The sequence below is a fragment of the Lepus europaeus genome, chromosome 5, assembly GCF_033115175.1.
Source record: "Lepus europaeus isolate LE1 chromosome 5, mLepTim1.pri, whole genome shotgun sequence".
NCBI classification, from domain to species: Eukaryota; Metazoa; Chordata; class Mammalia; order Lagomorpha; family Leporidae; genus Lepus; species Lepus europaeus.
In genome coordinates this window covers 6,418,213-6,443,530 of record NC_084831.1, presented here as the reverse complement: position 1 = coordinate 6,443,530, position 25,318 = coordinate 6,418,213, and the positions used below count along the sequence as shown (strand labels likewise).

The 25,318-nt window shown below is 51.0% G+C and overlaps 1 protein-coding gene across 4 annotated transcripts; it reads right to left on the bottom strand.

Annotated features, from left to right (window-relative positions):
- Positions 1 to 1,560: 1,560 nt before the first annotated feature.
- NMNAT1 (nicotinamide nucleotide adenylyltransferase 1) lies at positions 1,561 to 25,317 on the bottom strand. Of its 4 annotated transcripts, none has more exons than XM_062190403.1 (6): positions 25,246 to 25,317; positions 24,048 to 24,157; positions 9,519 to 9,689; positions 7,185 to 7,368; positions 2,716 to 2,858; positions 1,561 to 2,104 (listed from the first exon to the last, which is right to left on the bottom strand). In XM_062190403.1, the coding sequence occupies exons 2-6, from the start codon at positions 24,103 to 24,105 to the stop codon at positions 1,704 to 1,706; spliced, it is 957 nt and encodes a 318-aa protein (XP_062046387.1). In that variant the 5' UTR covers positions 24,106 to 24,157; positions 25,246 to 25,317; the 3' UTR covers positions 1,561 to 1,703. The 4 variants fall into 4 exon arrangements, with proteins under 4 accessions (XP_062046387.1, XP_062046388.1, XP_062046389.1 ...); XM_062190404.1 differs by lacking the exon at positions 25,246 to 25,317 and adding an exon at positions 25,122 to 25,200; XM_062190405.1 differs by lacking the exon at positions 25,246 to 25,317 and adding an exon at positions 16,656 to 16,808 and having other exon boundaries at positions 24,048 to 24,132.
- Between the last annotated feature and the right edge of the window lies 1 nt (position 25,318).

Genomic DNA, 25,318 nt, shown 5'->3' with positions numbered 1-25,318 from the left:
TGACTTTAATTATCTGAGTGTTCTGCTTTGTGAAACGTCACTAAAGAGGACAGGAAGGAAACCGTGTAGGCCACCAGAGCCTCCCCTGCTGAGAGCCACGAGGGGCGGTACAGTGTGCGGAGCAGCCAGGCAGGGAGCTGTAGAACTTGAGTTTTCCACGGAGCACGGGGTTTTACCCCACACGGCACCCATCAGTTCCCACAATTCTGGGCTGCAGGAAACCGGGCCAGCCCGGTGCGCTCCTTCTCTTGTCCTCTGGCTTCCCACTCATCTTGATTTTTCAGCTATCAATGAAGACTAAGAGCATTCAAACTTGTACGATCCTGAAATGGGACCGCTCACAGCCCTGTGCTCTCCTCACTCAAGGGAGTATGATGTCTGTGATGTCACCTCGAGCGGCCCCGCCCTGAACCCCACCCACAGCAACGCAGTGCTGGGCAGTGGCTGTCCACCTCAGGTGGGCATCAGAAATGTCTTTCCAGGCTGGCGCCGCGGCTCACTAGGTTAATCCTCCGCCTTGCGGCACCGGCACACCGGGTTCTAGTCCCGGTCGGGGCACCGGATTCTGTCCCAGTTGCCCCTCTTCCAGGCCAGCTCTCTGCTGTGGCCAGGGAGTGCAGTGGAGGATGGCCCAAGTCCTTGGGCCCTGCACCCCATGGGAGACCAGGAGAAGCACCTGGCTCCTGGCTTCGGATCAGTGCGGTGTGCCGGCCATAGTGCGCCAGCCGCGGCGGCCATTGGAGGGTGAACCAACAGCAAAGGAAGACCTTTCTCTCTGTCTCTCTCTCACTGTCCACTCTGCCTGTCAAAAAAAAAAAAAAAAATGTCTTTCCAGACATTCCAGGGCTTAGGCCTCACTCCCTACCTCCAAGGGTGGAGCTCCAGGCTGTCTCGGGAGGGCGTAGTCAGTCGTCCTGGTGTGCCCCGGAGGGAACCGACCGCTGCTGTAGTGTCTCTGCCAGCACTGGCACAGCTTTACTTTGTACAGCCAGGGATGACCAACCAGCGGCTCATTTTATGAGATCACCAACTTAAGAATCTCTTCCTAGGGCGAACGGTTCTTAAGCAGCCTGTGTGTCCGGACCTGAGCCCTGGCTCCTGACTCCGGCTTCCTGCTACTGCAGAGGGAAAAGGCAGCGGTGATGGCTCAGGGGACTGGGTCCCTGCCACCCACGTGGGAGACGTGGATCGGGTTCTTGCCTCCTGGTTTCAGCTACAGCCTCGCGCTGCCATTGTGGGCGCTGCAGAGCGACCCAGTGGACGGGAGCTGTCTATCTGTGTGTGTTTCCGTCTTTCAATGATTAAATAAAAATGAAAAACAAGAATCCCCTCCTTTGTGTGTCCAGCAACAGGAATACCTAACAACATCAGTCCCCCTCATCGCCACAGCAGGGCCCTGTGCTTCTCCTGGGAGGCAGAGCCGGGTTCTGTGCAACTCGCCTGTAGTTTCACCGAAAACCCTGCTGACTGTAGGGTGCTGCTAGTCCTTGTGTTAAAGGGGACTTGTATGGTCTTAAACAGTAAAGGCCACATTAAAACATCCACCTCAGCTACTTCTGATAAAAGAGGAAAACAGGACTTTAATTCACTCCTGATTTTCACTACATTTCTACTTTATGAAGCGGGACCACAGCTCCGTTCCCCAGTCACTAACACGCAGATCGCCCCGCTCCCTGAAGGAAGGGAGCTCCCGTGCAGACGCCCTACGATGGCGCCCCTGCAGTGTTTCTCTGCAGAGGCGCCAGGACGACCCCGACGTTCCTGTCTTCGCTCTCCGAGCTGTACAGATCGTGCCTTTCGATATATTCCCGGACGAGGTCCGGCACCAAGTAGCGAATGCTCTGGCCCCTCCTGAGCGCCCTCCGGATCTTCGTGGACGAGATGTCATTGGGGATCCACTCGTTCACCAGGTCAATGTTGCTCCGGTGCTTCCACAGCACGTCGGACTCGTAGATGAACCTCTGGGCGTCATTCCCCGCCCGGGCAACGCAGACGAGCCCGTAGTCGGACACAATGTGGGCGATGTCCTCACTCTTCCACAGATTGGGGACACCGAAGGACTCCAGCAAGTCTGCCCCGCACAGCAGCTTCACCTTTGGCACACCTGGGGAGAGGGAAACAGCCCTCAGGACCTGCTTTGTTCTTTAAAGATTGATTTGAAAGGCGGAGCATCAGCAGGATGGGAGGGTGTGGTGGGGAGACCTTCATCCACTGTTCACTTCCCACATGGCCACAATAGCTAGGGCTGGGCTAAAGCCAGGGGCCAGGAACCCCATCTGGGTCTCCCACACGGGTGGCAGGCGTCCAAGCACTTGGGCCATCTTGCTTCCCCATAGGCACGTTAGCAGGAAGCTGGATTGGAAGCAGAGCAGCCAGGCCTTGAACCAGTGCCCATGTGGGATGCCAGCTAAGAAGTGGTGGCTTAGCCCACTGCGCCACAATGCTGGCCCAGAGTCGGCTCTTCTAACAACCCCTGCATCAAAATATGTGTGTGCTAGGGAGGAAGACGTGCACTTTTTATCAGATTCACACTCCCAAAGGAAACCCACGATTAACTCAGAAGTTAAGGACCACTGCGGGAGAGAGAAGTTGGGGGCCAAGGGGGGTTTTCAGGCACCTCCAGGAAAGAAACTTGAACTGGAAAAGCCCAAAGGGGCCGGCCCACCTCCGAGTCCTACCAACTCCAGTTCGGGGATCCTGGTAAAACAGGCCAACCTTTTGTTTTCGGCTCCAGGGGTTTCTTCTGACCGGAATCTGGTCTCTGGTCTGCCCACTTCCTCTTCCGCCCAGGCCTCTCCAGCACAGGGGAGCTCTGCTGCTGATCGCAGTGGCTGGCCGCCAGCTTCTCTCGATGGTGTCTGTAAAACACCAGACCCCCGTTCCTGCTTCTCACAGCGCTCCTCGGAGCTGTCGGCCCTCTGGAGATGCTAAGAGCCTCTGCCCCAGGTTTCAGAAATGTTCAACCACACGAGTCCAAACAGTCGGAACGGCCACCCGTGGGAGTGCTCAGCTCTATCCAGAACAGAGAGGAAGGAGAATCCTGAGAAGTGGTGGCTCCCATTACCCGAAGCCCTGGGTGCCTGCCATCACCATCCTAACTACAGAGTTACCTTTCATTATTTACAACATACCACATACCACACTAAATTCTTTAGGTGGATTATCTCATTAAATCTTCTCGACATCCTGGCTCATCAATATTATTATCCCCATAATGGAGGGGAGTGGGTGCTGGAGTTGCAACCCCAGCTCCAAGCAGAGCCTCTGGAACACAGGAGGCAGCAGTCACCATTTGTTATTGTGACTGCTGATGACAAAGCAGCTACACTGGGGCAGTGCTGTGCAGCCGGTTAGGCTCCTGCTTGTAACACCAGCATCCCACATCGGAGAGCAGGTCTGAGTCCTGGCTGCTCTGCTTCTGATCCAGCTTCCTGCTCACGCACCTGGGAAGGCAATGCAGGGTGGCTCAAGTGCTTGCATACCTTTTTTTTTTTTAATTATTTTTGACAGGCAGAGTGGACAGTGAGAGAGAGAGACAGAGGGAAAGGTCTTCCTTTGCCGTTGGTTCACCCTCCAATGGCTGCCGCGGCCGGTGCGCTGCGGCTGGTGCACCGCGCTGATCTGAAGCCAGGAGCCAGGTGCTTCTCCTGGTCTCCCATGGGGTGCAGGGCCCAAGCACTTGGGCCATCCTCCACTGCCTTCCCGGGCCATAGCAGAGAGCTGGCCTGGAAGAGGGGCAACCGGGACAGAATCTGGCGCCCTGACCGGGACTAGAACCCGGTGTGCCGGCACCGCAGGCGAAGGATTAGCCTAGTGAGCTGCAGCACCAGCTTAAGTGCTTGCATACTTGACACCCATGTGGGAGACCAGGATGGAGTTCCTGGCCCTTGGCTTTAACCTGTCCCAGATCTGGCTGTTGCAGCCATTTGGGGAGTAAACCAGTAGTCAGAGGATCTGTTTTTCCCTCTCTCTGTCATTTTACCTTTCAAATAAAACAAAATAATAATAATAATAAAGGAGGGGCTGGCATTGTGACACAGCACGTTAAGCCACTGCCTGCAATGCTGGCATCCTTTATGGACACTGGTTCAAGTTCTGGCCACTCTACTTCCAATCCAGCTCCCTGCTAATGCACATGGGAAGGCAGTGGAAGACGGCCCAAGGCTTTGGGTCTCTGTACCCATGTGAGAGACCTGGATGGAGTCCTAGCTTCCTGGTTTTGGCTTGTCCCAGACCCAGCCTTTGTGGCCATGTGGGAAGTGAACCAGTGGATAGAAGATCTCTTTCTCTGTCTTTCCCTCTCTCTCAGTAACTGGTTTTCAAACAAATACATAAATTTTTTAAAAGATTTATTTATTTATTTGAAAATTCAGAGTTATACAGAGAGAGGAGAGGCAGAGAGACAAAGGTCTTCCATCTGCTGGTTCACTCCCCAATTGGCCACAACAGCCAGAGCTGCGCTGATCCAAAGCCAGGAGCCAGGAGCTTCTTCTGGGTCTCCCACTCTGGTGCAGGGGCCCAAGGACTTGGGCCATCTTCTACTGCTTTCCCAGGCTATAGCAGAGAGCTGGATCAGAAGTGGAGTAGCCGGGACTCAAACCGGCACCCATATGGGATGCTGGCACTGTAGGCGGCTACTTTACCTGCTATGCTACAGCGCCGGCCCCAAATACATAAATCTAAAAAAAAAAAAAACTAAAAAAAAAAAAAAGACTCTATGATGACTGACAACTGAAAAAGAAAAGAAATAACACAACTATATTACTGCCAGTTTTATAGCAGAATTGTTTCCTATCCCCGCTGAGAGAGGAGGACACTGACTACATTGCATAGGTCATTTAGCTTAGCAGGGGCAGGGCCAGGACTTGAACCCCAGCAGTCTGGTCCACAGCCCACACTGCTGACCACTGATGAGAGTGGCTGACCCAGTAACAAAGAGCCACAATAGCAAGGAGGACCCAGAGGCCTACAATGGAGGGACAAAGGGCAGGAGTCGTGCAGGACGCCCACTGCTCTGACCTGGGCAGCACCACCACGTGACATGCGCTACACTTGTGGGGGCCAACTGTGGGCCCTCTGTGCCCTCAGTCCCTTCTCTCCTGAAGAGCAGGGGTGTACGTGTCCTGTACATGGACACTATGGACCCTCAGAGACTTGGGCAAGACTGGGGCCCAGGAACCTGGTCTCTTTTGTAACAATCAGTAGGAGAAATTCTGCTCCCTGCCCAGCCTGAAAAGTCAGTCCTCTTGGCAAGTCACTATGCCATCTGCGCTCCAGGTTCAGGTTGTCCAGCCCTAAACACACTGCCCAGCAGTCCTCCGGGTGGACCCTGGATGGGACCGAGATTGTGTTGGTGAGATTCCCTTGTGAGAGGTAAGGGAGGCTACTCTGCTGCTGAGACCCTGGGGGCCAGACCCCACAGTCATTGTCAACCACCTTTAGGACTCTGAGCTGTCTAACAGCAGCAGAAGCAGTGTCAGGTTCCTGAACTCCAAGTACAGCTAAGAATCGTGACCCTGAAATGCCCTAGCTTCCACGTCTGCACTTTTAACACTTTGCCTAAGCACTCACACCCCTTCCTCTCCACTGGGAGCGGGTGTGGTGGTGGGAAGGGCAGGCATTTGCCTGGTGGGCAGGAGACCGTGTCCCCTATGGGAGTGTCTGGACTGGAGGGTCATCTCCATGCTGATCCCAGCTTCCTGCTAGTGCACACCCTGGGAGGCGGCGCTGACGGCTCAAGCAGTGGGAGACCCGGACTGAGCTGGCTTGTTCCTGGCTTCAGGCCCAGCCAGGGGTCGCAGTGGGCACTTGGGGATTGAACAGCGGTTAGGGCCTCTGTCTAGCTCTCTGCCTCTCAAATAAATTAAAGTTAGGGCTGACATGGCGCGCAGTGGGTTAAGCTGCCATTCGTGACACCATCCCATATGGGTGCCAGCTGGAGTCCTGGCTGCTCCACTCCTGATCCAGGTCCCTGCTAATGTGTGACTGGGAAGGCAACAGGAGGTGGCCCAAGTATTTGGGTCCCTGCCATCTACACGAGAGACCCAGATGGAGTTCCTGGCTCTTCACTTCAGCCTGGCCCAGAATTGGCTGTTGTGGCCGTTTGGAAAGTGAACTGGTAGATGGAAGACCTTTCTCTCTCTGCTGCTCTACTTTTCAAATAAATAAATAAATCTTTACAAATAAATAAATAAATAAATAATTTAAAAATACCCAAAGTGGCTTCTGTTTCCTACTCCAAACCCTGACCAACACACAGAGACAATAACTGGAAGGTTCGGAACTCTAACAAGAGACTTTGGACAGACATGTTTTTCAGAAGCCTTTTATACTCAAGATAATAATATGAAGACGTAATTAGATGTGATGTATTCTGGTTTCGGAATCCTTAACTGAGCTGTTTCAAAGCTATGAGCAGAGAGGGCCATGGTAACCCCCAAAGGTTGTCATGGCAGCGACACACAAATTCACAAAATCAGGCCTGTGCAAGCTTAAGCATCCCTGACCTTCTCTGGTTTACACGGAGGAGGACTGATGACAATAACACCCTCTCACAAGCCTGTCCTCGCCACCTGGAGCCCAGGCAGACCTGGTAGCGCCCTCCGTTTTCTTTTTTTTTTTTTTTGGACAGGCAGAGTTAGACAGTGAGAGAGAGAGACAGAGAGAGAGAGACAGAGAGAAAGGTCTTCCTTTCCATTGGTTCACCCCCCAAATGGCTGCTACGGCCGGCACACTGCACGATCTGAAGGCAGGAGCCAGGTGCTTCTCTTGGTCTCCCATGCGGGTGCAGGGCCCAAGCACTTGGGCCACAGCAGAGAGCTGGACTGGAAGAGGAGAAACCGGGACAGAATATGGCGCTCCAACTGGGACTAGAACCTGGGGTGCCGGTGCCGCAGGCAAAGGATTAGCCAAGTGAGCTGCGGCGCCAACCATGTCCTCCATTTTCTAACAGACACACCCCACAGCAGACATTCCAGCCTCACAAAACATGAGAGACACGAAGGCCACGGACACCTGCTCGGTCGCTGTGCTCTGCGTTCTAGGACTTCACCCCGGAGCGGCATAGCCGACACCCTCCAACCCTAGCGACGGTCTTGAGAGTCTGTGCGTTCATGCGAGCTGCACTGAAGCATGGAGCTCCCCAGGCCCTCCCGCAGCGGCAGAGCCAGCTTCGCTGTACGTACCTGAGCACCTTCACGGTCTCCACCCACTCCTTCTGAAGGCTCTCCCAGGTATCGACTTCCACCCATTCTGAGTGCTTGGTGGCCAGCTCCGCCATGACAACTCGGTGGTGGGCAGGGATGAGTCCTTTCTTCTTATATGCATCGCCCACCGGAGAAATGATGCCTTTGACAACCTTATATTTTCCTGGATAACAAGTCAGATTCGATATTAGGCATAACAGGTTAGATTTTATGCACAGATGTTATGATCAACACTGTTTTATAATCACAAATTATTTCTTTAAAATGAAGATTCAGACTTACTGATTACTTGAAGTTATGAGATATATATATATATGTATATGTAATTTATATATGTATATATATGCCATAAAATCAGCCACTTTTGGGTATTTGGCACACACACGCACACACTGTGGCATCCATCTCCAGAACTTTTCACCTCTCCAAGCGAGACTGCACCGTGCTCCAGTGTGGACAGGACTCGGCTTTAGACCCCAAAATCATGGGCTGATTCAGGTGCTGGAGGTCTGACTCAGTTGTGGTGTTCAGAGGTGGGCCTAGAGGGAGGCCCTTGGCAGGCAGGTCTCATGAGGTGACAAAAGCTGGGGGGGAGGGGCCGGGTGGCACTGTGGTGTAGTGGGTTAGTCCTCCACCTATGCCGGCATCCCATGTAAACACCAGTTCAAGTCCCAGCTACTCCTCTTCTGATCCAGCTCTCTGTTCACTGCCTGGGTGCTTGGGCCCCTGCACCCATGTGGGAGACGCAGAAGAAACTCCTGGCTCCTGGCTTCAGCCTGGCCCATCCGCAGTCATTACAACCATTTGGGAGTGAACCAGTGGATAGAACCTCTCTCTCTGTCTCCCCTTCTCTCTCTCTGTAACTCTGCCTTTGAAAATAAATAAATAAATAAGACTTTTTTAAGACTTATTTTTTATTTATTCAAAAGGCAGAGTTACAGAGAGGAAGGGACAGAGATCAGCCATCCGCTGGTTCACTCCCCAAATGGCCACAACGGTCAGGGCTGTGTCAGGATGAAGCCAGGAGCTCGGAGCTTCTTCCAGGTCTCCAGTGTGGGCACAAGGGCCCAAGGACTTGGGCCATCCTTCAATGCTGCTTTCCCAGGTACATTAGCAGGGAGCTGGAAGTAGAGTAGCCAGGACTTGAATGGGTGTCCATATTGGATGCCAGCATTGCAGGTGGTAGCTTAACCAGCTACGCCACAGTGCCAGCCCCTAAATAAAACTTAAAAAAAAAAAAAAAAGTACTTGGGTCCCTGCCACCCTCCCATATGGGAGACTTGGATGGAGTCCAGGCTCCTGGCTTCAGTCTGGCTGTTGGGAGCAAACTCTCTTTCTCTCTATGGTTCTACCTTTCAAATAAATAAAACTTAAAAAACTTGTTTTGAGGATTGCTGCTAAATCTTTATTATTCCTTATACTGCACCCTAAATCGATAAAACTTTTTTTTGACAGGCAGAGTGGACAGTGAGAGAGAGAGACAGGGAGAAAGGTCTTCCTTTGCTGTGGGTTCACCCTCCAATGGCCACCGCGGCTGGCGTGCTGTGGCTGGTGCACCACACTGATCCGAAGCCAGGAGCCAGGTGCTTCTCCTGGTCTCCCATGGGGTGCAGGGCCCAGGGACTTGGGCCATCCTCCACTGCACTCCCGGGCCACAGTAGAGAGCTGGCCTGGAAGAGGGGCAACCGGGACAGGATCGGCACCCCGACCGGGACTAGAACCCGGTGTGCCGGCGCCGCAAGGTAGAGGATTAGCCTATTGAGCCACGGTGCCGGCCTGATAAAACTTTTTTTTTTTTTTTAATATTTATTTATTTGAAAGGCAGAGTTAGAGAGAAAAGAGAGACAGAGAGACCTTTGATCTGCTGGTTTATTGCCCAAATGGCTGCAATGGCTAGCGCTGGAACAAGCTGAAGCCAGGAGCCAGGAGCTTCTTCCGGGTCTCCCACGTGGGTGCAGGGGCCCAATCACTTGGGCCATTCTCTGCTGCTTTCCCAGACAGATCAGCAGGGAGCTGGATTGGAAGTAGAACAGCTGGTACAGGAACCAGCACCCATATGGCATGCTGGCACCACAGGCAGCAGTTTAACCTGTTAGGCCATGATGCTGGCCCCGATAAATACACATTTTTATTTCAATGGGCCATTAGCTGGATGCTGAGTCCTTCCGGGGCACAGCTTACTCCTCTCACATCTGGGTGCCTGCACAGGGAAGTCAGGCTGCAGGTCTGTGCCCAGCTGATCACATATGTATTCTGAAACCCACCTAGCCACACAGGTCTCCAGCTTATGCTGCGTTTGGTTACTGAGCCTACCTGTCCCAGTCAGGTAGTCCTTGGCCAGCTCAAACAATCTGAGGTGCATGTTGGTTATCGGATTAAAGGAACCACAAGCAAGAAGAACCACTTCTGTCTTCTCTGAGTTGGCCATGGTAAGAACTTGAAGTTGTTGATCTAAATGGAAGACTCCAGAACCTCCCTTGTTGTCTACAAAAGAAAAGAAAACTAGTTATAAAAGATTTTTCAAATTTTTTTCTTAATAAAGGATTTATTTTATTTATTTGAAAGGCATAGTGATGGAGAGAGACTGAGATCTTCCATCTACTGGTTTACTCTCCAAATGGCTACAACAGCCAGGGCTAGACCAGATTGATGCCAGGAGCCTGGAAATCCACCCAGGTCTCTCACTTGGGTGGCAGGGGCCTGACCACTTACATCATCTTCCACTGCGTTCCTAGCACATTAGCAGGGAATTGAATTGGAGGCAGAACAGCTAGGACTCAAACCAGTGCCAGATGGAGTTCCCAGCTCCTGGCTTGGTCGTGGCCTGGCCTTGGCCGTTGTGGCCATTTGGGGAGTGAACCAGTGGAGGGAAGACCTCTCTGTCTCTGTAACTCTGTTCTTCAATAAATAAATAAACCTTTAAAAAAAGCATTTGATTTAAAGATTTTACTGAAGTCTGTACAGATTTAGAACAGCTCCCTAAAGGCAACCACCGTCGGCTTTCTCGCCATTTCCTCAGGTAGATCCTACCAGTAACTTGGTGCTTTCTTAAGTTACACAACTTGAGTGGTGCCTACTGACCTACAACAGTCAGCTCCCATGCTCCCTCACTGTCCTTTCCCATACTTCAAACTACAGTTATCTCTAGTTGTTGAAGTTTAGCTTTTCCCAGAATTCTTTTTTTTTTTTTTTTTTTTTTTTTTTTTTTTGACAGGCAGAGTGGACAGTGAGAGAGAGAGACAGAGAGGAAGGTCTTCCTTTTGCCGTTGGTTCACCCTCCAATGGCCGCTGCGGCTGGCGCGCTGTGGCCAGCGCACCGCGCTGATCTGATGGCAGAAGCCAGGTGCTTCTCCTGGTCTCCCATGGGGTGCAGGGCCCAAGCACTTGGGCCATCCTCCACTGCCTTCCCGGGCCACAGCAGAGAGCTGGCCTGGAAGAGGGGCAACCGGGACAGAATCCGGTGCCCCGACCGGGACTAGAACACGGTGTGCCGGCGCCACAAGGCGGAGGATTAGCCTAGTGAGCCGCAGTGCTGGCACTTTTCCCAGAATTCTGAAGCATTGCTTCTGGATGCCAGCATTAATGGTGACAAACCCAAAGTCACTTCTAATTCTGGAGTCTTTGAAATGATTTCTTCTCCCTTCTGGAGGCTGATAAGCCCTTCTCTTTGCTCGGTCTTCTGAAACTCTGCAATGGTGTCTCCTACTGCAGTTCTATTCCCACCCATTGTGCTGGGCGGCCAGCGAGCCCTTTCAGTGTTGACACTCATAAGCTCTGGTTCTGGAAAAGTCCTTGGATTGTTTCACTGAAGACTTCCTTCCTTCCAGCTTCCCTGAGGTCTTTGGAAATGCCAACGACTCGGAGTGGCAGCACACGGACTATCCTATGTTCTCGCATCTTCTACTTTCCAGCCCTGTCTTCACGCTGAGGTTTCTACACAGCCTCAGCATCATCCTCCAAGCTGCCTATTGAGTTTTTCACTGCTGCTTTCAAATTATTTTTTTCCCATTTTATTTGAAAGGCAGAGAGACAAAGAGAGACACACGGGGATCCATTCCATCTGCTGGTTCACTTTGCAAATGGCTGTACTAGCCGGGGCTGGGCATCCCAGATGGCAGCTTAACCTTCTGTACCACAACACCAGCACCCAAAGAAGTCTAGTCTCGAGTGCAGATGTCATTCTGAAATCTTGTGCACTTCTCTCCTGAGTTAGACCCCCTGTTTCTTGCTTTTCTTCCTAACTCCTCCACAGCACATCCTCAAGGAGCTTCCTAATAAAGGGTGCAGGAGAGAAAGTCTATGTCTTCATTCCTCCCACAGTGAGAGAATCCTTTTCAATTCAATAATCCCCAATAGTTTTTGAACTTATTTTCTCTTACAATACAGAGGTGCTTCTTTGTTGTTTCCTAGCATTCTACACCACCGTTTAATCTGTTGCCATTTGATTCTTTCCCTTGGCGTGTCACCTGGGTTTCCTCTCTGGAAGATGTGCAGAACGTTCGCTTCCCCTCAGCGCTCTGGAAGGACACTGTGGTGTGCTTCAGCGGAGGCCCCCTGCACTCATGTGCCAGGCCCTCAGAGAGCCTTTCCACCCCAAGCCAGATCGCTCGGTTCTGAATTATCTCTTTGAAAAGTGCTCCATAAATAAAATACTACTGCCATTATGAAGGTTTTTAAAAATAAATATTCATATGTGAACAAATCATGCTTCAAAATAATCTTTCTGAGAATTTATAACAGCAGCAATACAATTCTGCTCAAAGTATTTTAGGGAGTTCTGGAAGGAATTATTTGTAGAGCTTGAAGGATTTTTATAATTATTGTAGAAACATAACAAATGACAATAATTAATGATAGCATGCTTCTTTTCAGCTTTTAAAATACATTCATACACATTATCATTTAATCCTTACCACAAAAAATTTGACCAAAAGCATTCAACATGTTCCAATGATCTATATTATACTTAGATATTTAGATTCTCCTGTTAATCTTCTACCATTGAACATCTAACCTTTTTTAATTTTTCACTATTACCAACATCCCCCACCAAAAAAAAAAAAATAATGATTAAAGTGAATTGGAAACAAAGCTCAGAAGGCCAGCATCAAGGATTATGCATGGCCCAGCAGTTCTCGGGGCAACTGCTGGCCAGGCCAGCTTGCTTTAGCTCAGGTTTTGTGCTCTCAGTGGGCAAAGCTAGTGAGCAGCATAACCAGGGCCAGATTTTAGGTTTCCTTTTAAGCTCATTCACCAAGAAGAAAAAGGGAGATAAAGTGGGGCAGGACAGCCTGGGAAAGCACTCTGCAGCTAAGGAGTTGATGGACGTGAACTTCAACACCTTAGCATTGGGAACTTCTGAAGGCCTCTGAGCAATGGAGAGACAGCAGGGCTCTAGACACGATGTTCAAGCCCCTTATTTGGTTGTGTCTCCAGTTTCTTCAGCTGTAAAACAGGGTCATGACAGACCCCACCCCGGTGACGCTGAAGGTTGATTCTGAGGACAGTGCACGGCACCGCACCGTGCCTCTGTGCATCTGAGCACAGTGCTCGAAAGGATGGCAGCTGCTCTCTGGGAGGAGGGTGACGCCGATGGCGATGTCACAGGACTGACAGGCAGGTATCTGAGGCGGAGCATGGGGGAATCACAGGGATGCTGCCAAGTGTTGCGAGGGAACAAAGGAGAGCACAGGCCGTCATGCTCAGCGTGGCATCAAGAAACGAAGGGGAACAGTGACTCCAACATCAAACCTTTGGGCTGTCATTCTAAGGGTGATACCACAGTCGTGCGGGGCTCATACCCCTGCCTGACTCACCTCTCCCATCCCTACACCCCCCACCCGATTTCCATACGAGGTCCGTGTGGTGTTACCGGGAGGTGGTGAATCCCACACCCCCACAGTGCCTGGGGCCCTACGGGGAAATCAGGGCATCTGCCAGCCACTGGGCATCCTCTCAAGGACTGTGTTGGCGGGGCTGGGTCCCAATGATGCTTGATGACAGTCCTGACCCTGCCAGTCTCATTTTTCTGGCACCATTCTCCAAGAGACAGTGAGATGGGAGAAGGTTAAGGCCGGTAAGGCCGAGCAAGAGATGCCAGGCCTGCAGGGAGCAGCTGTGGTCCTGAAACAACACAGAGCTTTCAGCACCCCCTGTCCTCAGGGATATCGGGTTTCCAGGTTATCCTCTGAGGGATGCGGACGGGAGGGGGAGCTGATCACTCAGCACAAAGGAAGCTGTCTCAAATACCCAGCTCAGTTTCTTGGATTCACTGTGGACACAGCCAGCTTGAGCTCAGACTAGACACTCAACCCTCAATGCCTCAGGGAGTTAAGGTAGCAGCCGTGAGCTGCTGCAGCCCCGGGTGGGTTTAACAGAAGCAGGACCCAGCCCCACGCAAGCGAGAGCACTTCCTCTGCATCCCTGGGGGCGGTGGGTGCATGGGGGGGGGGCCAGCAGTTACGAATGGGAGCAGGAGCCCGGAGGCTCCAACAGGACCGCTCGGATCTCCCCTGCCTCGCTCCGGGTGCTCCAGGACCCGTGTCCCCATGATTCACTTCTGCCTGGCCCACACTGCCTATCACTTGCACTGCCGGCTGCCGAGATCTCACTGGCTCAGGCTGTAAGTGTCCCTCCCCTGCTCGTGGTGACCAAAGGGAGGTCATGTCTTGACGTTTAACTAAAATTTACTTTTAAGTTTAAAAGCACTGATCTTTCAAGTTTTAAAAACACTGAGATGTAAACATTAATATTTGGTAAACACCGAGCTAGTTTTTAAACATCAGCCTTTAAAAACAAAGACAATGGATTCTGTGTGGCTTTCCGCACCCCATCTCAGGATGCTCCGTTTAAGGACATCTACGCTGACTGTGGCCGTGGCTGTGGCTGTGACTGACTGTGGCTAGCCAGCCTGCCTCACCTCTAAAGGGATGCTGTCCCCTCCACCATAGCAACTTTAAGCTGTAGCTAGCTCTATGCTTGTTTTAACAATGCTGCCGTTGTTTTAAATACTCTTGAGTGTATATTTTGATATTATACATTCTTTTAAGTACCTTTATTGGGGATAAATCCTGGTCTTGCAGGGTATATCTGATTCCTACAAATACCTTAGTCATTTAGTGCTAAACCCAATTAATAAACAATCACGGTGAATAATAACAGTTTACAGTAAGGAAAAGAGATAGAACTATGGAAGGTTTTCTTATATGTCATGAAAACCATGTACATGTGAACTCAGGAAAACAAAATTTTCCATTGAGCAGCAAGAGCAAGCCACACTGGTTGTGTGAGCTGCAGGAGGTAGGTTACCTCTCAGATTATTACACTCAACGCAAATCACCTGGCTGGAGGCAGCGCTAGCAGAGCCCAGGGTATGGTTCAGACTCCCAGACCTGGGTTCAAATTCTAGCTGTACCACCTAGTTCCACCAGCTGTCTGTTCTTGGACAAGACACTTAAAACTTTCTGAGACTCAGTTTCCTTGTTTGTAAAATAAGGACCCACAGTCCCTACCTCACAGGATTTTGTGCATCTTAAATGAGACTATATAATAAAATATTAGCACATTTGCTCATGTATTATAATAACCATTACTTGTGGGTTGTCTTATAGCTTTACCTCACAGCCATGGTAAGGCAATCACCCTAGCGATTTCCCAGGGATCAGCATCAACAATGCCTGCTACCTGGCAGGGGCTCAACAGTGGTAGCTAGTTGTCAACACCCTCAATGAACTATTACCAGACATAACTCTGCCCTAAAAGGATGGACCTCAGGTTTAAAACTTTAGCTCCGTGGTTTAACGTCACATTATCACGAAACAGAAGCTGTACGAGACAAGGAACGAGAATGTAACCACTGTGTCCCATGCAGCCAGGTGACGGTGTTCTTGTTCGGGATCGCCACTCTGGCCCTCCAGTTCTACGTCCTGCTCAGGTGAGTTCCTACGCCCAGCGGCTTAGCATGCATGGCTTACCTGCGCAGGTGGTCGGGGAGCTCTCTGTGACTCCTCTCACCTGTTTAACTGCAGCCTGCCCCATGGTTTCTGTCCCTATTGTCAATGGCAGTCACTCCGCCTCTTTGAAAAGTCAAAAATCCTAACACGATGAGGCCAGCGGAGATCTGGGCAGATGGAGTCTCGCTTCTAATCCACACTTACTTCTTACGGTGGAAGAAGCCATTAAATGGGAGACAAAGAGGGCACGGATGTCTCAGTTTATGGGCTCCCCAGAGGCCAGTGCCAAACGTCTAGCACTGGCCAATGTCTGCAGTGGAGAAAGCAGCAGAGGCCCTCAGGGGAGAGGGCGGCACAGGCCCAGGCGACAGGCTGGGCTTCATAGGTTACTTCAGGTTCATGCTGGAAACAAAGTCTTGGTAGAAACAGTGTAACAACTGCCACTGAGTAAATAAAGCAAACACAACGTAATTCATTCAAAATGAAAACAGATGTGGAATTTCTAAAAAAAACGTGAGAACTGAGAGTCCACTTAAAGCGATGGGGAAGCTGGGGGGAGATGGGCCTCTGGGAACCAGCCTAACTCTAACTGGCCAGCTCCTGGCACAGGAGGTTTTGTCCAGTAAGCTGCCCTTCTTTACCCAAGAAGGCCTGAACTGCAGGGCCAGCACCGTGGTGCAGTGGTCAAGCCGCTGCTGGTGACATCAGCGTCCCATGTGAGTCCTGGCTGTTTCATTTCCAATCCAGCTCCCTGCTACTGTGCCTCGGAAAGCAGCAAATGATGACCTTAGCGCTTGGGTCCCTGCCACTCACGTGGGAGGTCCAGATGGAGTTCCAGGCTCCTAGCCTTGGCCTAGCCCAGCCCGGTCATTGCAGCCATTTGGGGAGTGAACCTGTGGATGGAAGCTCTCTCTATCCTTTCCTCTCTCTGACTCTGCCTTTCAAATACATAAATAAATCTTTAAAAAAAAGGTCAGAAATGTCACAAAACAGTTTCACCAAAATATCAAACTAGAACAAATTAGAAAAATGGTAAATATCACTTATCCATCAATTATGAGTCTTAGCAACGCTCCCTATCACTTGCAGACTTTTACAGTGTTAACTTGCAATCATGGTGATGGAAGCAAGGTTCTACGGTGACAGGAGTCACCCAGAGCCCAGTTAATGCTGAGTCAGAATTCAGATCAGAGTTCAGGGGCCAGTGCTCAGACTTCCTGTGATCAGTGCTAAAACAGGCTGTCACCCAGTGTGCTGATTTCTAGGCCCCGATCTTCCCGATACTGCAGCCAACCTCTCCTGACCAACCTGGTTGCTAACATCATCTTTACTTTCTTCACAATCGGTAAGTGTCCGGTCGTCTGGCACGCACGTACGAAGTGTCTGCTATTTGCCAAATCCCGCTAGGACAAAAATGTCTAAGATCGGGCTTTCTGGGCAGACGTCTGTCCTAGGGCCAAGACGTCAGTCAGGACATCTGCCTCCCGCGCCAGGGTACCTGGGTTCAGTAACCGGCTCTGACTCCTCAGTCCAGCGTCCTACTGATGCGGGCCCTGGGAGGCAGCAGTGTGGCTCAAGTTACTGGATTCCTGCCGCCCTTTGGGAGACCCCGACTGGGTTCCCGGCTTCCAGCTCAAGCTGATGCAGCCATCTGGGGAGCAGATGAGAGATCTTTAAAAAAAATTTTTTTTTAAAGATAAAGATTTCTGTTCTTCAGCTCACAGACTGAGCATACGAAAAAGTTCATATTTAAAATTCAGGTAAAAAGAATTTTTTAAAAAGTTCCTGAGGATTGGGGTAGGGGATGGGGAACAGGCATGTGCCTAGTGATTAAGATATCTGTGTCCCACACCTGAGAGCCTGGGTTGGAGCCCTAGTGCCTGACTACAGCTTGCTATTAATGCAGACCCTGGGAGGCAGCATGCTAGCCCAGGTGGCTGGGTCCCTGCCCTCCATGTGGGAGACCTGAACTGAGCTCCTGGGCTCCTGGGTTCCGGCTTCAGCCTGGCCTATCCAAGGACACTGTGGGCATCTGGGGGAGTGAACCTGTGCATGAGTGGTGTATCATGAATGGGAGGCATCTGCTTGTTGTCTTTATTTCATTTATCTATCTATCTATCTATTTATTTATTTTTGACAGGCAGAGTTAGACAGTGAGAGAGACAGAGACTTAATAATAAATAATATTATAAATAAATAATAAATAAATAGAACTGGCCTATTTATTTATTTATTTATTTTTATTTTACTTGAAAGTCAGCTACACAGAGAGAGGAGAGGCAGAGAGAAAGAGAGAGAGAGGTCTTCCATCTGTTGGTTCACTCCTCAGATGGCCGCAACAGCTGGAGCTGAGCTGATCTGAAACCAGGAGCCCTCGGGGTCTCCCACATGAGCCCAAGGACCTGGACCCTCCTCTACTGCTCTCCAAGGCCACAGCAGAGAGCCAGATCGGAAGTGAGGCAGCCAGGTCTCGAACCAGCGCCCACAGGGGACACCGGCACTGTAGGCGGAGGCCCTAACTGCCATGCCACAGCGCCAGCCCCTGTTTGTCTTCCTCTTCAAATAAATAGATAACAAATCAATAATGTTTAAAAGAATATGGGGGCCGGCCGGCGCTGTGGCTCACTAGGCTAATCCTCCGCCTGTGGCGCCGCCACCCCAGGTTCTAGTCCCAGTTGCTCCTCTTCCAGTCCAGCTCTCTGCTGTGGCCCAGGAGGGTAGTGGAGGATGGCCCAGGTGCTTGGGCCCTGCACCCGCATGGGAGACCAGGAGAAAGCACCTGGCTCCTGGCTTCGGATCGGCACAGCACGCCGGCCGTGGCAGCCATTTGGGGAGTGAACCAATGGAAGGAAGACCTTTATCTCTGTCTCACTGTCTAATCTGCCTGTCAAAAAAAAAAAAAAAAATATGGGGGCCAGTGTTGTGGCTCAGTGGGTTAAACTGTTGCTTGTGATGCCAGTACCACATGTCAGAGCGCCAATTTGCCTCCAATCCACCTGCTCTGCCTCCAATCCAGCTTCCTGCAAACACGCCTAGGAGGGCAGCAGATGATGGTGCAAGTGCTTGGGTCCCTGTTACCCACGTGGGAGAATAGGATGGAGTGCCTGGCTCCTGGCTTTGACAGGGCCCAGCTCTGGCTGTCAAGGGCATTTGGGGAGTGATCCAGCAGATGGAAGATGTCCCTGTCTTTCTCTCTGTGATGCTCTGCCTTACGAAGGGAGGGAGGGAGGGAGGGAGGGAGGGAGAGAGGAAAGAAGGAAGGGAGGGAGGGAGGGAGGGAGGAAAGAAGGAAGGGAGGGAGGGAGGGAGGGAGGGAGGGAGGGAGGGAGGGAGGAGAGTGTGCTTCTGAGATGACTGACCCAGGAACCAACGCCGTTCCCCGTCCCTGTCCATGTAGGTTTCACGGTGCTGCTTACTCACGTGGAGCTGGCCGCACAGGCACTAAAGGGGGTGTTCTCGGTCTTCGGTGTGGGCTCCTTCGGTGTGGGAGCCTGCACCGTGGTGCTGACGGGTTTGGCTGCTGACTGCGTACGTATTAACTGTAGCTACCTGAGGGCTCATCCTAATCTAAAAGCTGAGCTGTAAACAATGAATACACCATTAGTCTTCAGTATTTATTTGCCCCTTACACTAAAACTGGAGGGCTGTAGAAACAGAATTCCTAATCAAACACGTGTCCCAGGTAAAACACTTCTCTGGGGAAAGTTAAAAAAAAATCCACCAGAGATTTTGCTTTTGGAGGGTAAGTTCCATTGTTCTAGAATTTTTTTTTTTTTTTTTTTTTTTACAGGCAGAGTGGACAGTGAAAGAGAGAGATAGAGAGAAAGGTCTTCCTTTTGCCGTTGGTTCACCCTCCAATGGCCGCCGCGGTAGGCGCACTGCTGCCGGCGCACCGCGCTGATCCGATGGCAGGAGCCAGGTGCTTCTCCTGGTCTCCCATGGGGTGCAGGGCCCAAGCACTTGGGCCATCCTCCACTGCACTCCCTGGCCACAGCAGAGAGCTGGCCTGGAAGAGGGGCAACCGGGACAGGATCGGTGCCCCGACCGGGACTAGAACCCGGTGTGCCGGCACCGCAAAGCGGAGGATTAGCCTAGTGAGCCGCGGCGCCGGCCCATTGTTCTAGAATTTTACAAAGTAGTTAGGATGTTAATCGGGCAGCAGAGCACATTAAGCAGTGAGCGTTCCAGCTGGCACATTTACTTAAATCCTTGTGGCAAAAAACATTTTTAATACATGCTCTGATTATAAGGCAAAATATTCTTCATGGTTTTTTTTCTCTCAAATATAGGAAAAAACAACCCCTGAACTTTACTATTTGTCTGTGCTCCTGTCAGTCAGCAGCCTGGCTTCCACAGGTAAGCAAAAAACCTTCCCAAATAACCTGTCCTCGTCAAAGGTTTACCCGTCCTGCAAGGTGCACAACAAGCCATCATGGCTATTAGACGGCAAGGGGCAGCTTCAGGAGGGGAGCTGAGCGCCGAGCCTCCTTCAAAGCAAGAGGTCCAAGAAGCTAAGGAACACGAAAAGCAAAGGAGACACAGGGGAGGGGTCGGGCTGGCGGGAAGCAGCCCTTCTCGGGTTACCCCCAGCTGTTTAATCACCCCATTCTCCATCTCCCAGTGCTTTCCTCGGGCATGGGGCTGATGTGGCTGTCCAGGGTGACCTGTCCAAAGCCAGACGCCAAGCCAACAGTCTAAAGCTGGCCTGAGTCCTGCTGGTCCCCTGCCGCAGAGATGTGCCTTGGGCTGGCTGTCCCGGTCCCGCAGCATGACGACCCACCGCAAGCACACAATGGTCTCCTACCCTGCTATGCCTAGGGGATCTACAGCTGAAGCTGAATATAAGAGCAGACAACAGAGAGCACTTCAAGACCAGACATCTGGAACAGAGTTGCCTTTAAGGATTAACAAGCAGGGACAAAAGTTAAAGAGGAACTGAAAACACAGGATCCATACTAGAACCAAACTCACTGCAAATAAGGACTTCCTTTTTTTTTTTTTTTCTATTATAGTTTTCTGTTTAGATTTTATTTGAAATCAAGTTCAAATTTTCAAAGTTACAAAAGGGAAGAAGATAGTTATATTATTTTTGCTAAGTCTCAACATCCTAAAATGAAATATTACCACTGCTAGCAGAAAAGGATCCCCTATTAAATACTTTCAAAATCATTACTTGGACAGTGAAAGGCCCTGGAAGTAATTGTTAGGATTGGAAGAAACAAGGTAAAAACAATACACTCTTGCACTCTCTCGACCTCACCAACCAAGATGTTAACAAGTCAGATAGATTTCAGGTTATCTCAAGGCAGAGTTTCTATTGGAAGTTTCTTTTTCCCCTGAACTTTCTATCTTGCTCCCCACAACCTTAATCGACTTGAAGATCTTAGTCCACGAAAATTCCACCATCCCATTTGCTGAAGCCCAAATACCTCAAATTATGCTTTTTTTTTTTTTTTGACAGGCAGAGTGGACAGTGAGAGAGAGAGACAGAGAGAAAGGTCTTCCTTTTTCCGTTGGTTCACCTCCCCCAATGGCCGCTGAGGCTGGCGCGCTGCAGCTGGCACACCACGCTGATCTGAAGCCAGGAGCCAGGTGCTTCCTCCTGGTCTCCCATGGGGTGCAGGGCCCAAGCACTTGGGCCATCCTCCACTGCCTTCCTGGGCCACAGCAGAGAGCTGGACTGGAAGAGGGGCAACCGGGACAGAATCCAGCGCTTTGACCGGGACTAGAACCCGGAGTGCCGGTGCCACAGGCGAAGGATTAGCCTAGTGAGCCGTGGCGCCGGCCCTCAAATTATCCTTAACGTCTTTCTGTTTTTCCTCCACCCCTCATCAAGAAATTCTGATGGATCCACCTTCAAAATATATTCAAAATCCAACCAATATTTGCTCCTTGGAAATTTTTATGGCATTGTGGCACAGTGGGTTAAGCCACGTTTGCAATGCCTGCATCCATGTGGGAGTGCTGGTTCCAGTCCCAGCTACTCTGCTTCCAAGCAAGCTTCCTGCTAATGAGCCTGGGAGAGGACAGGATGGCTCAAGTGCCTGGGACTCCGCTACCTATGCAGGAGACAAGGATGGAGTTTCAGGCTCCTGGTTCCGATCTGGCCCAGCCTTGGCTGTTGCAGCCATTTGGGAAGTGAACCAGCAGATCTCTCTCTGTCTCTCTCTCTCTCTGTAGCTCTGCCTCTCAAATAAATAAATCTTTTTTAAAACAGCAGGGATGGGGATGGGGGCCAGTATTGTGGTGCAGTGGGCTAAGCTGCCACCTGCAATGCCGGCACCCCACATCGGAACACTGGTTCGAGTCCTGGCTGCTCCAATTCTAATCCAGCTCCCTGCAAATGCACCTGGGAAAGCAGCAGAAGGCCCAAGTACTTGGCTCCTGTCACTCATGTGGGAGACCTAGGAGTTCCAGGTTCTTGGCTTCAGCTTGGACCAGCCCTGGCCACTGTGGCCTTTTGGGAAGTGAACCAGAGATTGAAGATCTCTCTCTGTCTCTCTTTTAAATAAATAAATAAATCTTAAAGAAAAAAAGGTGTGGTGGGCTTTGTGACACAGCAGGTTAAGCCATTATTTGGGATGCCAGCATCTGAGTGCTTGGGGTTGCGTGCTGCCTCCACTTCCGATCCAGCTTCCTGCTGATGGGCACTCTGAATGGCAGCAGATGACGGCTCACGTACCTGGCTCCCTGCCGCACACACGGGAGACCTGGATGGAGTTCTAGTTCCTGGCTTCAGCCTGGCTCCGCCCCAGTCCCGGCCATTACTGCCATTTGGGGAGAAAACCAATGGATGGGAGATTTTTCTCTCTCTGTGTCTCTCCCTTTCTCTCTATAATTTTGCCTTTCAAATAAATCTTTTTTTTTTTTAATGATAGCTTAAAATAATAGAGAGAAATGAAAACATATACCCACACAAAGCAACAACTGGAAACTCAAATGCTGATCAGAAATGAATGGGGGTGAGTATGTGGTCTAGGCGTTCAGACCTGGGTTGGAATCCCATGTCCTGTATTTCAGTGCTTGTGCTGGAGTTCGGGACCTGCTCTGGATTCCAGCCTCCTGCTAATGCACACCGGAGGAGGCAGCAGTGCTGGCTCAAGTGGTGGAGTCCCTGCCACCCATGTGGGAGACATGGACTGGGGTCCTGGCTCCCAGATGCAACCTAGATGTGGGGAGTGAACCAGCAGATGCTATCACGCCTGGCAGGAAGCAGATGATGGTCCAAGCACTTGGGTTCCTGACACCCACATGGGAGACCGGGATGTAGTTCCTGGCTCCTGCTTTCAGCCTGGCCTAACCTTGGCTGTTGCATTTGGGGTGTGAACCTGCAGATGTAAGGTCTCTTCATCTCTGTCACTCTTCCTTTCATATAAATAAATAAATAAATAAATCTTTAAAAAGAAAATACAAGTTCATACTCTTACTCATCATGCAAGATTTACAATGGTATAAGCAATCCACTAGCAGGCATTAAAAAGAGGCCCAAGGGGCCAGCATTGTGGCACGGGGGGTTAACTGCTTGCAATGCTAGTATCCCAAACCAGAGTGCCAGTTTGAGCCCAGGCTACTCCACTTCTGACCCAACTTCCTGTTAATATACCTCAGAAGGCAACAGAAGATGGCCCAGGGGCTTGGGCCCCTGCTACCCATGCGGAAGACCTGATGGACCTCCTGGCTCCTGCTTCAACCTGTCCAGCATGGCTGGCTGTTGTTGCTCCTCGGGGAGCCAACCAGCAGATGGAAGATCGATCTCTCTCTCTCTCTCTCTCTCCCTCCCCCCCCCCCCCCGCCTTTCAAATCAATCAATCAATCTTAACAAAAACAACAGAGGTCCCAGAGTTCAGAGAGCCTTTGGCTAATAGTACTTCTTGTTAGCCTTGTTTCCCCTGCCCCAGCATTCTCTCTACCTAGTTACAACAGTCTGCATTCCCTGGGCTCCCATCCCAAGTCCAAGCAAGCTAAAGTGTCCTAAACTCCTCCAGCTGCCAAGCAGGATGTATCTGATTTCCTAGTAATGACTCCCAACTCTACTTGCATCTCTGCCACCCTCGTGGGAGAACCGGATGGAGTTCCTGGCTCCTCAGTCCTGCCTCCTATGACCACAGAACATATCATTCCTCATTCTCCAACTTCTTCTGTCTCTCATTTGAAGGCTTGGAAAATTGGAAACCAAACCGATTTCTTACTTAAGCACTGGAAATACTCATTATCCATTAAACCTTAAAAAAAGAACCCTGGTATGTAAGAACATCCAACAACACAGAACCACTGATCAGTTAAGAAAGAAGGTGAATACAGGGCGTACACGGTAAGGCCTCTCCTCCACAGCTTTCACGACTACAAACACTAAAGTGAGCACAAGGTGCCAGCTCTGGCGCAGCAGGTGATTTCCTGCTTGGGACGCCCCAACCCCGCATATGAGTACCTCGGCTTGAGACTTGGCTCTGCTTGAAATTCCAGCTTCCTGCCAACGTGCATCCTGGGAGGCAGCAAGCCAGAGTGACTGGGTTCCTGCTGCCCATGTGGGAGAGCTGGACTGAGCTCACAGCTCTGCTTCAGCCAGGCACAGCATCAGCCAGCATAGCATCAGCTGTTGTGGGCAGCTGGCGAGTGCACGAGTGGATAAAAGACCTCTGCCTTTCAAATAAATAAAGCTGAAAAACCAGCACAAATGCCTAAATCGAATGCTATATTATCATCATCAACATCAGAGAAGCACATGGTGACAAAGTGTTTACTCAGCAAATTCTTTCAATGTTTCCCGTATTTTCCAGTTCTGTTTGGCACTAGAGTCACTGAGTTCCATTTTACCGTCAACATTGATACTTTCCCTCATATTAACCTACCAAAATTTAAAGCTAATCACATTAATGTAACAGGCACTTACTTTTACAAAGGAATTCTTTGAATCTGAAGTGTTTTGTAAGGTAGGCTACTGGAATCATTCCAACCAGTGTGTCACCATTCTTCTCTAAGAAAGTAGCTTCGTGTCTAATTCTGAAAAACAATGCATAGTGATAAGAAATTCTGTGATCAGACACAAGTGACAGAACAACTCTTTCTGGTAGAGTTCTATGACGGTCAACTTTGGAAGTCTGTCCTGGGCAGCAGAAATCTAACTGCAGTGACCGGACCTCTGAAATGACGTCTTTGATGTCCCGTGGATTGCTGGTTTTTCAGAAGGGTGGGTGGGGAACAGAAGTTTCCACCCAGGACAGGAATTTGGCACAGTGGTTAGGATGAAACTTGGGATGCCTGTATCCCATAGCAGACTGCCTGGGTTAGAGTCCCGGCTCCACTTCTCTTTTCTTTCCTCCCCTCCCTTCTTTCTACTTTTCTTTCTCTTCCTTTCTTATTTTAAAATTTATTTATCTGAAAGACAGAGTTATAGAGGGGCAGAGGCAGAGAGATTAGTCTTCCATCTGCTGGTTGACTCCCCAAATGGCCACAACAGCCCAAGTTGGGCTCAGTCGGAACCTAGAAGCCAAGAGCTTCTTCCAGGTCTCCCATGTGAGTGGCCCAAGCACTTGGACCATCTTCCACTGCTTTCCCAGGCCACAGCAGAGAGCTGGATCGGAAGTGGAGCAGCGGGGACTCGAACCCGTGCCCATAGGGGCTCCACTTCTGATTCCAGCTTCCTGGGTGCTCCCGGGGGGCCCAGCAGGCTCCAGCACCAGAGTCCTTGTCACCCAGGAGGGAGAGCGGCGTTGAGTTCCCAGGCTCGTGGCTCCAGACTGGAAGACACGTTCCCAAACGCCTTCCCCTTCCCGAGAGGGGCCAACCGGCTTCCCGGAAGGTGGATCCACTCCTCCACGGACTCGGCAAAGGGCAGGCGTTGAAGACGAAGAATTCCCTCGGCCGCCTCATCGCCAACCCTCGAACCCCTCGCGTGACGTCAGAGGCAAATTTCCGAGGTTTTGGGTTCCACGGGAAGGAGGAAGGGTGACCACAGTGACCTTGCCTCAGGGCCGCAGTATCCGGCCCCAGAAGTCCACCCCAGCTCGGGCTGGCCAGCGAGTCCTGGGCTGACTGCCCCGCGAGCCGGCGTCTCAGGGGCCGCGGGCGGGGGCTCACCCCTGACTCACCCACTGCCACGGACGCCACGCGCGGCCCGGGCCCGGGCGGAGGCGGAACACCGCGGCCGCACCCTCGGTGGCT

What these genes read in the sequence shown, in the direction of transcription:
- NMNAT1 (XM_062190403.1), bottom strand. Translation starts at nt 24,105, where the DNA reads ATGATTCCAGTAGCCTACCTTACAAAACACTTCAGATTCAAAGAATTC. An exon ending in GAGACCGTGAAGGTGCTCAG is followed by an intron (nt 2,859 to 7,184) that starts GTACGTACAGCG and finishes GGTGTTTTACAG; the next exon opens with ACACCATCGAGAGAAGCTGG. An exon ending in CCTGGAGCCGAAAACAAAAG is followed by an intron (nt 2,105 to 2,715) that starts GTTGGCCTGTTT and finishes CCCTCTCCCCAG; the next exon opens with GTGTGCCAAAGGTGAAGCTG.